The 12770-nt window shown below is 38.5% G+C and overlaps 1 protein-coding gene across 10 annotated transcripts in view; it reads left to right on the forward strand.

Moving 5' to 3' along the window:
- PDLIM5 (PDZ and LIM domain 5) overlaps window positions 1-12770 on the forward strand; it is a 214358-nt gene that overhangs the window by 63860 nt on the left and 137728 nt on the right. For 9 of the 10 annotated variants that reach the window (XM_065878303.1, XM_065878297.1, XM_065878295.1 and 6 more), the window contains one exon: window positions 7752-7903. The exons of the other annotated variant lie outside the window; for it this stretch is intronic. In XM_065878303.1, coding sequence (XP_065734375.1) covers window positions 7752-7903 — 152 coding nt within the window. The remainder of the gene's footprint in view (window positions 1-7751; window positions 7904-12770) is intronic. 10 annotated transcript variants of the gene reach the window in all.

The following is a 12770-nucleotide window of genomic DNA, read 5'->3' on the forward strand; positions in this document are numbered from 1 at the left end:
TTTTGCCTTTTTATGAAAAGGCTGCAGACAGTATAGCAGCTGTGTTAAATGTTCATTTTAGACAGAAAGCTTAAGCAGTTAGACTTACTTAAAATGATATCTGCCATACTGGGTTCTAACTTTTAAAAATGAAAGCTCTATACTGCTTCCTTTGATTTTGTTTGGTTTTTGCTATGAGTTCAATGATTGGTTTGCTTCTATGATATGCCTCTTAAGAGGTAATAGCTATGGGGCAGGGTTAGTTTAACAGGGATAGCTATAACCCCTTATGAATCCCAAGTAGTTTACTTCTTTATGGATAAGACAGATTTTCTCTTCAGTGTGTCTTTGAGATCGTCGTCTAAGTGGTATGCTATCTTGAGATGGTATTTTACTTTCAATGCAGTTTTATAAAGACATAGTACTACTTTCCTCTTTTGTTAAAAAGTTTTAAGAAGAAATACTGTTGGATCCGCACATTTGTATAGAGGCTAATAAGCATTTGGGAGTTTAGTTATAAATTTTACTTGAGTCCAATAAAGATAATGACATGTTTGATGACATACATAAATATTACTGTGAGTTAATTGGCTCTACATCATAGTTATTAGTTATAGTCATTTAGGTTATTTTAGTTATTCAATTAAAGTGTAAGATCTTCTTGCTTCTATAATTAGTTACTATCTTGATGTTCTGTTAAATATTTCCATTATTTTGTGCACGTGCACGGTGATGTACAACACACCCAGAGAGAAGGCCTGGACCCCAAACCAGGGACATCTCATGACCCTTTCTTTGCTCATGGCCTTGGTTCCCTATTCTGCCTTCTTCCCAGTGCCCTCCCTTGTCATGTGTTCTTTTGTTTTCTTTCCTTCCTGCCCTTCCCTGACCCCCAGCTCAAGATTTCTTCACCAATATCACCTTATTGATTCTTTCTTTCTTTTTTTTTTTTTTTTGCTGTACGCGGGCCTCTCAGTACTGTGGCCTCTCCCGTTGCGGAGCACAGACTCCGGACGCGCAGGCTCAGTGGCCATGGTTCACGGGCCCAGCCGCTCTGCGGCATGTGGGATCCTCCCGGACCGAGGCACAAACCCGTGTCCCCTGCATTGGCAGGCGGACTCTCAACCACTGCGCCACCAGGGAAGCCCACCTTATTGATTCTTATCCTTTGGCCTTTTGGTACAGTGGCCAGACTGTCCTGGAAAGTGGTGATCTTGAGGCCACCATTCTGTGGGTATGGAGTTTGGAAAATTCAGACTTGAATAGTGGTAAGCAGGGAAGGAGGATACGGGGAGCCGGGGTTCTGATTTGGTGGCATATCAAGGTCTTTTGGTAAGTGAAGAGAAAGTTGAGGCTTAGAGAAGCAGAGGGAAGAGAAGAGGGATGTTTGGTCTTCCTTTAAGGAGGGAAGGGAAAAATCAGGTCTGACTGGTCAGTTTGAAAAGTTGTCTTCTCTGCCCTTAGGTGCTTGAGGTAGATGTCCAGCCTATGTGAATTGATGGCGTAGTCTGATAACAGGTGGTTGATATTAGATCCTTTCTTATCTAAGTCAATGGGGAGGCTCTGTAAAGAGACCATTCTCTTGAAGGGCATACAGTTGTCCTGGTTTCTGCATCAGTAAACAGAAGTTCAGAGGTAGTTCTCACATCTGCAGCCATGTCTGCTTGCAACTTAAGTGAGACCACAAAGCAGTGTTTTTAAAGAAGCATACAACTACAGTTAAGTTTATGGAAAACTGGACAACAGTACTGAAAAATGTATTTAAAGATCAAAGGAGAAGCATTTGCTTGTGATTAGTTTGATTTATAATGAAGCTGACTCAGGAGCCTCCCATGACTGCTTCCTTCCTACACATTGTGCATTTATGAGATACACACACATTTATGGCTGTCATATAGTATGTACAAGATTTACTGATGACAGAAGGTTATTACTGCTTCAAACAAATGCAGACTATTTAGGCTTGAAAAAACAAAGGAAAAAATGAACTATGCAAATAATGAGTGACCTTTTAGTCTTTTCTTAGCTGCTCACAATTCCTAAGAGTGATACATCCTACCCAATTAAGGCAAACAATTTATCTTTCTATTGAGTGGATGCCTTGAGGAAGTAGTTCTGGGAATAAATGAAAGCTCATAGGAGTTTTCAATGAGATGCCACCTTTAACAAGCTTTACATTTGTTTCTGTGCATTGGGCCTTTCCCACTGGCGTTCGTTTAGGCTCTTTCTGCACTTTAAATAGTGAGTAGAAAGCCTGAGTATTGAATAATAAAGATGGTTAGAGATTTAGAAAAGATGTTAATGTCAAAAATCCAAGATGATTAATATTAGTAAGCTCAAAAAAACTGTAGACAAAAAGGAGTTTGTTTGACAGTTTAAATAACATGAAAGATTGTACAGATGGCGATGAGCATTTGTTTACATTTCTGATAACTGATTGAGGAAGGGTTGAGATTAAATACAATTAAACTCTTCCTAATACTTGTTAGATAAAGTACCAAGGGGAGTTGTGACACCTCTTTGGAAATCCTAGGAAAAATATATTAACTAACTATCCACAATGGATTTACTTTGTTCTATTGAAAATACAGTTTGATTTTTGACCTTTCTTAGGTTAGCTCAGCCTAATGTTTAACTGAAGATTCTCATTTTCAGATTATCTATTTTTCTCTTTGGTGAATTAAGTATATTTATACCAGAATTTCACATATTAAACTGATGGATAGATTTATTGATTTCTTATTTACTGTGGTTTAATCATCTGTTTTTCTAGTACCTACAATCTTCGAGGCTCTTGAGAACATAGTATAAAATATGATCCCTGACCTTATGGCGCTTACTTTGAAGTTGGAAACAGCTTGATGACTAGTTATAGATTGCTTCTATTTCAGGCTTCAGCTTTATTCTACACTGTAGGAAGCAGAAAATATTTGAAGTTTTTCACCCTCATTTTATAAATAGTGGACATGATGGAACTCCTCAGTGTGAAGTGGTAGTAGGGTCACCATTATGGAAATACAGTAAGATGGAGGAAAGAGCAAGGAACATGCAGAGTTTGGCAGTAAGGAGGTCTTTAGAAAACTCTTACTGTAGGAAGCAGGCAAGATCAAAGTGACAGATGATCAGGGTATGGACTAGCATGGGAGACAAAAGGAAGAATCAACACAATTTAGTAATTTCCCTAGATGTGGTGCTCAAGGAAACGGCAGAACACAGGGGCTATATGATTTCTATGCTCCATGTTTTGAAAATAAGGGTGGCAGAGTAAAAGCAAGCCTAAAAAGATAGGTAATTCTGAGAAGTTGGATTTGAACATCTTGAGATCATAGGCTCTCAGAATCGAGTAGGCAGCTGCAACAAAGGAGTAAGTTTTATCTAGTGTATGACATTTGATTTGATTATTTTCTCTTTTTTTTAAAACATCTTTATTGGAATATAATTGCTTTATAATGGTGTATTAGTTTCTGCTTTATAACAAAGTGAATCAGCTATATGTATACATATATCCCCGTATCCCCTCCCTCTTGCATCTCCCTCCCACCCTCCCTATCACACCCCTCTAGGTGGTTACAAAGCACCAAGCTGACCTCCCTGTGCTATGCAGCTGCTTCCCACTAGCTATCTATTTTACATTTGGTAGTGTATATATGCCCATGCCACTCTCTCACTTCATCCCATCTTACCTTTCCCCCTCCCTGTGTCCTCAAGTCCATTCTCTACATCTGCATCTTTATTCCTGTCCTGCCCCTAGGTTCTTCAGAAACTTTTTTTTTTTTTTTAAGATTCCATATATATGTGTTAGCATACGGTATTTGTTTTTCTCTTTCTGACTTACTTCACTCTGTATGACAGACTCTAGGTCCAACCACCTCACTACAAATAACTCAATTTTGTTTTTCTTTTTATGGCTGAGTAATATTAGATTATTTTCTTAATTGCTCATTACCTTTATATTACTGGACTGGGAGTATTTAAATTGCTTTAGTTGGGTACATTTTGAGCAAATGCCCTTAGGTTTCAGTGTTTCTATTTTAAGGCTACCTTATATGAAGAATGGCAAGGTAGGTAATTTAGCTGTGTTCTATTTCTGGTTAAAAAAAAATTTTTTTTTTTTTTTGGATGCCCTTCTTGGCTAAAACAAAATGTAGGATAAATTATGTTTATTTTTTGTCTTATTATCAGGATTCAAATTTCCATTCATTTGTTTTAGTAGGGAATAGATGTCCCTTTGCCCTACCATTCAGATACGACTCTTATTTTAGGATTAGAGTTATACCTTTGTATAGACAGTTCACAGATAGATAAAACTTTTAAGACTGGAAGGGACCTTAGAAAGCCTTTGACCTCATCCTGTACAACCTCCACATTTCTTGGATTAGTAATCTGAGGTCAGGAGAATAATAATAATAATAGCTAACATTTATTAAGCTGTTATCTCACATAATCTTTATAAAACCCTACAAGTAAGTCCCATGGAAAATGGGTGGCATTGCTAGCTTTAGGAGTTGTTTTCTTTGTAAATGTCCTTCACAGTTTGAACAATTTACTTCTGTGCAGGAGAGACGAACAGTTAGTATTTGTTATTAAATTAAATTATTTCTTTAATATTTATATTAATAAAAAAAGAAATACTAATTATTAAGACAGTCCACACCTATTATTAATTAATTTTTATTTTTTGGCTGCGTTGGGTCTTCGTTGCTGCAGGCGGGCTTTCTCTAGTTGTGATGAGCGGGGGCAACTCTTCGTTGCAGTGCGTGGACTTCTCATTGCGGTGGCTTCTCTTGTTGCAGAGCACAGGCTCTAGGTGCGTGGGCTTCAGTAGTTGTGGCACATGGGCTCAGTGGTTGTGGCTCGTGGGCTCTAGAGCACAGGCTCAGTAGTTGTGGCGCACGGGCTTCAGTAGTTGTGGCACGCGGGCTCAGTAGTTGTGGTTCACGGGCTCCAGAGCGCAGGCTCAGTAGTTGTTGTGCGCAGGCTTGGTTGCTCCGTGGCGTGTGGGATCTTCCCGGACCGGGCTCAAACCCGTGTCCCCTGCACTGGCAGGTGGATTCTTAACCACTGCACCAGCAGGGAAGTCCTGTTATTTAATACAGGACTGTTTAATACAGTAAACCTGTTATTTAATACAGTAAAACCATAATATTTAATGTAGATATAATTATTTTTAAAGACTTTTTTCTTCCACCACACGCATACATTACTTTAATATTTTAATAAATATATCTGTCTATACAGTATTTTAAAATATACTTAATAAAGTTCTATCTTAATTTTTTTCTTCTTGATCCAGTGATCCTGGAATTCAGATTAACTTTATTTAATTTTCATTGAATTTTGGTATTACTTCATCAGTCATATAATATATAATGAAAAGTGTGTCTATATGTATGTATATACATACACATGTGTGTAATATAGCTATGTTGATAAGTTTGATATGCATTAAATTTTAATCTATTTTATTACTCTGGAAATTTATTTCTTTATTGTCAACATTGCATTAATTTTTCTTACCTTTAAATATCTGGGCAGCTGAGAGGAGTTGTTTTGTTTGTTCACATTAGTACAAAGATGAAAACGGAGTCACTACACTTGACCCTTGAACACTTGGAGATTAGAGGCACTGGCCCTCTGCGAAGTTGAAAATCCGCCTGTAATTTATAGTCTGTCCTCCATACATATAGTTTGGTTCCTCCGTATATAAACATGCATATCATGTAGTACTATACCATTCACTGTTGAAAAAAATCTGCATGTAAGTGGACCCATGCAGTTCAAACTCACGTTGCTCAAGGGTCAACTCTATGTACTATGTATATAATAGAGAATATTTCATTTGAAAGGTTTGAAATCTTTTATTTTACACTTTGTGTCTGTTAGATTTTACATATTCTTGCTCAAATAGATATTTTTTCTTACTAATTTCAAGAACTATGTCCATCATTTGATAGTTATGTGTTAAATGAGATAAATTTCAAATTATTTAAAATTTTAGTTCTTCCTAGTTTTGCACTTTAAAACAAACCATAGATTTTGCCAGTGTTAAATAATAAATACGTGGCATCCGTTCATTCAGTATATATTATGAAGGTCTATAGTGTCAGGCACACTTCTAGCTTAAGGGTAGTTGGGGAGAAGCGCAGACATGGGTGCTGCCTGGATGGATCTAGCAGTCAATACTGTTTTCTTGATTTTAGATCCAAAGAGTTGTTCTTGTACACTAGGATTGATCTGCCTTGCTTATTATTTTTAAGGAAAGGATTTGACAACTGATGGTAATCAAAACCTATCTGAGCATACAATATCCAGTTGTATTTATTGCTTTGCTTCCAGATTATGAATTCTAGCACTCAGCCTTTGTTCAGTTTGCTGAGGGATGTTTTTCTTTTAATCAAAAAGTAATTTTAGTAAAATGTTCTCTAAAATATTTAGTTTTTGTTAGTTTTTAAAAAATTGTGGTAAAATATAAAAATTTGACATTTTGGGCTTCCCTGGTGGCGCAGTGGTTGAGGGTCCGTCTGCCGATGCAGGGGACACGGGTTCATGCCCCTGTCTGGGAGGATCCCACATGCTGCGGAAAGGCTGGGCCCGTGAGCCATGGCCGCTGGGCCTGCGCGTCCGGAGCCTGTGCTCTGCAACCTGAGAGGCCGTGGCAGTGAGAGGCCGGCGTACAGCAAAAAAAAAAAAAAAAAAATTAGACATTTTAACCATTTTTAATTGCACAATTCATTAATTGCATCAAGTACATTTTCAGTGTTGTGCAGTCATTACCACTATCCTTTTCCAGATGTTTTTCATCATCCCTGCATAAAATCTACACTTTTAAGTATTAGAGAAATAGTGGTTGTTTTCTTTCTTTCTTTTTTGGGCCTAGTCTCACCTGTCTTCCAACAGCCCAGTATTCATTGTGATTTGCTTGTACTTACTGAAAAGCTTGTCATTTTAATTAGAATGGTTCCTTTTGATTCGTACTTGTTCCATGTTTCTGAGTATCTATTAAAATTGTATCGTCTTTCATTTTACTGTCATTTTATATTTGTTTGCTCCTTTTGGAGCAATGAAATAGATACACATGAAGTTTGAAGGAGATCAAACTAAATGTAAACATGTAGAAAATTTTGTAAAAAGGGAAAAAAGATTGGGGATTAAAGATCGTGGTACACAAAGGAGTCTGACAGTCTCAGACACAACTGGTTTTCGTCCCCTCATTCTAAATGCCTGGAGCAGGAAGCACAGCCAGCGTAAAAGATATTTGGGCCTGTGATCTTAAAGAATTCAGTCCCTCAAATGCTGGATATGAATTGGACTCAACAGGAAGAATAGTTCAGTAGATCCTCCATCTGTATTACTCTTTGTGCTCAAACAAAAATACAGCTGTTTAAAGAGTTTTAAAAGTTATTTCTAAAAGAGTATTAAATACCCTATTCATATTACTTTCTTTTTTTTTTCTGCTAAAATGTAGTTGCGTTGCCTACTTCTCTTCCTTATTTGTAACAATCACACACTACTGTTATACAGTAAAGAAATGGAGAACTTATCAGGGACCTTTTCTCAGACAATTAGTTCAGTTTTTTAGAAAACAAATAAGAATTTAAGGAAATAAGTATGAAAGTCATTTGAATTTTAACTTTACCTGTTAAGCAAGATAATTTGTATTACTTTGTCTAATAGTATATTAATGTTCTTCTCTTTTGATATAACAAAAGTATAATTTTCATCTGTGTTTATTTTTAAAGAGTGACAATTCTAATGAAATATATTTTTTACAGCTAAAAGATGGCGGCAAAGCATCCCAGGCAAACGTAAGAATAGGTGATGTGGTTCTCAGCATTGATGGAATAAGTGCACATGGCATGACTCATCTTGAAGCCCAGAACAAGATTAAGGGTTGTACAGGCTCTTTGAATATGACTCTGCAAAGGTAAATTGCTTTTTGTTTGGCTCTGAGAGAGAAGACAACACTGAGGAATGTGTTTTCGTGTGTCTGATTCATGGTGTTAACTAAGAAGCAGTTTCTGTTGCCATTGTTTCAGGTGGATAAATAAAAACTAGAATGGCTTTTAAATTGGGTAATTGAGCAGTATGAGAATTGGTGCAAGCTTCGGATTATAAGGCGTGTATTCACATACGCATAAAGATTGTGTGTGCAGTTTCAGAGAGTTTAAGAACTCCTGAAATTTCTCAATGGAATGCAGCCTAAGAATTCTTGTTACGGGTAAAACTCTTAGCCTTAATATTCTGGGCAGTATATTGGGAGTATTCTTTTAAGATATGATTTGGCTTTTCTTAGTATGTCCTTTTCCCTTTCTTTCCCTGGGTAGAAAAACAGAATTTTAATATACTCATTTGAAGTCCAAATTTTCTGAAATCAGTTTGGCTTCAATTTTAAAATAATCATCTCATTGATTGTACTATATCAGATCTTTTCAGCATCCCAACATTTGAACTGTATTGAGATCACCTGGATTGCTTGTTAAAAATAGTGATAGAGCTTCCCTGGTGGCGCAGTGGTTGAGAGTCCCGCCTGCCGATGCAGGGGACACGGGTTCGTGCCCCGGTCCGGGAGGATCCCGCATGCCGCGGAGCGGCTGGGCCCATGAGTCATGGCCATTGAGCCTGCGCGTCCGGAGCCTGTGCTCCGCAACAGGAGAGGCCACAACAGTGAGAGGCCCGCGTACCGGTAAAAAAAAAAAAAAAAAAAAAAGTTGTGATAGGAATCAGAATATCTAGAAGTAAGGACCAAGAATTATATATAAATAAGTTTTCTATGATTATTATGAAATATGAAGTTAGAACCACTGCAGTGTCTTGGGTTGAGGGGAAGGGAGGAGAAAGAGGGGATAGAGGGAGGGTGATTGAATGATGGCTCTGAACCTTTAGGTTTATAAGGAAGTAGCTATCATTTACCAGGTGGTCATGGAGGGTTTTAAGCAAGGCTTGCTTTTGATAATTACATAAGTGTTCTCTGGTCTATAAAATTTGGAAAACGCCATTTTCCCCAAAAACATCTCATAGGCTTCCATAAATTGTTGTCTTTATTATAAATCTTTAAGAGGGGAACAACATGCCATACCTTCCTAACACTTTTAGCTAAGAAACCTTTTTTTTCTTGGAGTCTCTCCTGGGAGTATTTAAAGGATATATACAGGGCAAATTATATCTACTTGTCTGGAAGAGTATCAATTTGGTCATAAAACTGAATAGGAAAAATTTAGAAAAACTTAGACTTATAGATTTACTTTGTTGTAGCATGACTTTCTGACCAGTTCTCTTTTGGGGGAGTGTGTGTGTGTCTGTGTGTGAAATTGCTTTCAGTGGAACTGTTGAATCAAAGGTCATGTGTATTTAAAATTTGAAAGCTATTAGCTATACATTTTAATGCATAGAAAAGTAATCAATGAGAAAAATAACCTTGCTAAAAAGTCCTGTTTCGATAGTATCCTTTCTGTTCTGTATATTTAGACATGTAACACAAAAATTGTTACTAATTAAGTGAAAATAGTCATTTTTACTGATAGACATTTTTTGCTAAGTATGAATTTTGAAAGGGAACCAAGAAGTCAAGAAGCTTAACTTGTCTGAGATATCAACAAAGCAAAACATATACAGATGATGTTGGGCTGTTTCTCAAATTCTAAAGTGAAAGTTTATGTAGGGTATAATCTTTCCTTCTGGGCTGTGTATCATTTCTTTCATAGTAGCCTACTTGTTTTCACATTGTGCTCCCTATTTTACAACCTAGGACTCAGTATCTTATTTTCTATTGACAGCACTTCTGGTTCCATAAGAGTAGATGAAAACCAGATGTTACCCTGTTTGGATGAATTTGCAATTTAAGTAATCTGCTACTGACTCTAATACAGATTCTTTTAAGCTACTTGAATACAAAATCTAACAAACCAACTTGTTATAAACATTTGGAGATACTACTTAATCTTATCTTCGTATTTCTGAATATGGATATTCAGAGACTCAAACTATGAGAGAGAATTTTAGAGTCCTGTTGTTATTCATTGTTATTCTCCTTAAGGTTTTGAACATTTCTTGTGTTAGGTAATGTCAGCCTAAAAGAGATTTGCATTTAAGAGAATTCATGGTATAACACTGACAGTACTACTGAAGAAAGACTTTTTGTTTTTTATGGAAGAAATAAAACTTTGAAGAGTTATCATCAATTCTTCCCTATACCAAAGCCATTTCCTTCTTAAGTTCTCTCTTTCTTATATCAGAGCAAATATTTTTTCTTCCACTTATTTCTGAGTTTGAACAACAGCACCCTTAATTGGCCTCCAGTCACCTTACCCTCTTTATTCCATCTGTCACCAGCCAAACTGCTGAGCGTTCTTCTTCCAAACTGAGTGACCCACAACAGTATTTTCTCTGTGTAACTGTTTTCTTCATGAATATCTAGGTATTTTCCTTTACAGACTTGTCTTAGTCCAGTTTCCCTAGAAACAGAATCTGAGATGGCATTCATGTGCAAATGATGTATCAAGAGAGTTCTTTCACATGTTACTTAAAAGGGAATAAGTCAAGTGGGATTGGGAAGAAGAAGAAACTGAGATGAGGAAGGGTTTGGTTTCATTGGATGTCTAGCCTCAGCTTGACCCAGGAGGGAACTTTGGAACAAAATTGTACCATAGAGTCTGTCTTGCCTTGAGGCAAGGGAACTGGGCTTTTGTCCCCTCTCCCCTTCATTCGTTACTTATTGACCACCAGCTGTCCTGGAAATATGTGTGTGTGCAGGAGTGCAGAAGAGGTCTAGGAGGTAGCTTCTGTTACTTCCACAGAAAGTTGCTGGTATGAACCATTAGCAATGCAGGGAGCACCTTTGGGACTGGATGTACCAAACCAGTCGAAGGGTTCCACAGGACCCAAGCTGGGCACCAATAGCACGTGCTGTGAGATTCCTTCCAGACTGGAGTCCTTTGCTCAGAGGATTAGGCTCTCTGTGACCCAGGCACCATCAGATTGTCCTCCCGCTAGGACTTCCCTGGCAGTCCAATGGTTAAGACTCTGTGCTCCCAGTTCAGGGAGCGATAGTTCGATCCCTAGTCAGGGATATATGCCGCCTGGTGCAGCCAAAAGTTTAAAAAAAAGAAAAATTGTCCTCCCCAGATCATCACTACTCGTCAGCGAATACCATTTTTCCATTTAAGGTAGGTTTCTTACTGTCCCTCACATGCCTTTTTTGTCCTCTCATGAAATTTGCTTCATCTGGAATGCCCACCCACCTTTTCACTGCCAATACATACCTCCACCTCCACAAATCCTATATCAAACCTCATCATCTACCCATGGTCTTTTCTTACTATTGCAACTTATTCATTTTTTTCCCCTCTAAACTCTTATGACAAGTTTATACCATTCGACTCAGCGTTTAATTGTACACTAGGTATAACCAGGCATGACAAGGCAGATTCCATGAATCATATTCAAATAAACCTAACTGGTTAATAGTCATACCTAATACTGCCTATGTAATTAACTAATTACTCTGTGTTTCACCAACTAGACTCCTTGAAAGCAAAGACCTTGTTTTTTGCACTATTTGTATTTGGCATCTTGTATAGTTTTGTGCTTTTAGTGTCTAATAAATATTTGATGGGCACCAGCATTATTTCTCAAACTTGGCATCATTTATTTATTCCACAAATGCTTTTTGAGCTACTGCTATGTGCCAGGCACTGTTGTAGATGCTGGAGATATTCAGCAGTGAGCAAAACAAACAAAATCCCTGCCTCCTTGGTGCTGACCTTTTAGTGAGCAGAGGCAGACAATAAACAAGTTAAGTAATGGGAATTCCCTGTCTGTCCGGTGGTTAGGTGCTTTCACTACTGAGGCCCAGGTTGGATCCCGTCAGGGAACTAAGATCCCACAAGCCGCGGCACAGCCATAAATAAATAAATAAACAAACAAGTAAGTAAAAATGTATAGTGTATCACATGGAGGTGGTAAGTGCCTTGGGGAAAAATAAAGCATGTAAGGGACATAGGGAATGCAGGGGTAGGAAATTGCAATTTAAAATAGAGTGGTCAGGGGCTTCCCTGGTGGCGCAGTGGTTGAGAGTCCGCCTGCTGATGCAGGGGACACGGGTTCGTGCCCTGGGCCGGGAAGATCCCACATGCCGCGGAGAAGCTGGGCCCGTGAGCCATGGTCGCTGAGCCTGCGCGTCTGGAGACTGTGCTCCGCAACGGGAGAGGCCGCAACAGTGAGAGGCCCGCGTACTGCAAAAAAAATAAATAAAATAAAATAGAGTGGTCGGGAGAGCCTCAGTGAGAAGGTTATTGGATATCTGGGTCACGAGTCCCAGGCAGAGGGAAGAGCTGGTGCAGTGGTCCTGTCAGGAGGCCAGTGGGCCCGGAGCAGAGGGGGTGAATGCAGCAAGGTCAGAAGTGAGGTCAGAGAGAGAGCAGGAAGTGAGTGGAGATGAGACAGTACTTGTAGGACCCATGCGTCACTGCAATATTTGTAATCGACTTTAAATTTTCCTGGGCCTGTAGAAAGTTGTGAGAAAGCCTTGAAGAGTTATAGCTGCTTGGCCAGCTCTACAGCAGGATTTGGGAGAGAGGTGGTTTCATTATTGGAAAGGGGCTAGAAGGAAGAGCAGACCAAGCCTCACCCCAGTCTTGATAGCCACGGCACTGCCTTTTTCTTCTAGTGCGGTAGAAATACTGGACGATTACCACTTCTGCTGATCTCCACCCAAGAACCCCCAGCAGGAGACTATGACAGAGGAAACCCATCTTTTAAAAATTAACTAGTTAATTAATTAATTATTTATTTTT

Source organism: Phocoena phocoena, chromosome 5 (assembly GCF_963924675.1).
Source record: "Phocoena phocoena chromosome 5, mPhoPho1.1, whole genome shotgun sequence".
Classification (NCBI taxonomy): domain Eukaryota; kingdom Metazoa; phylum Chordata; class Mammalia; order Artiodactyla; family Phocoenidae; genus Phocoena; species Phocoena phocoena.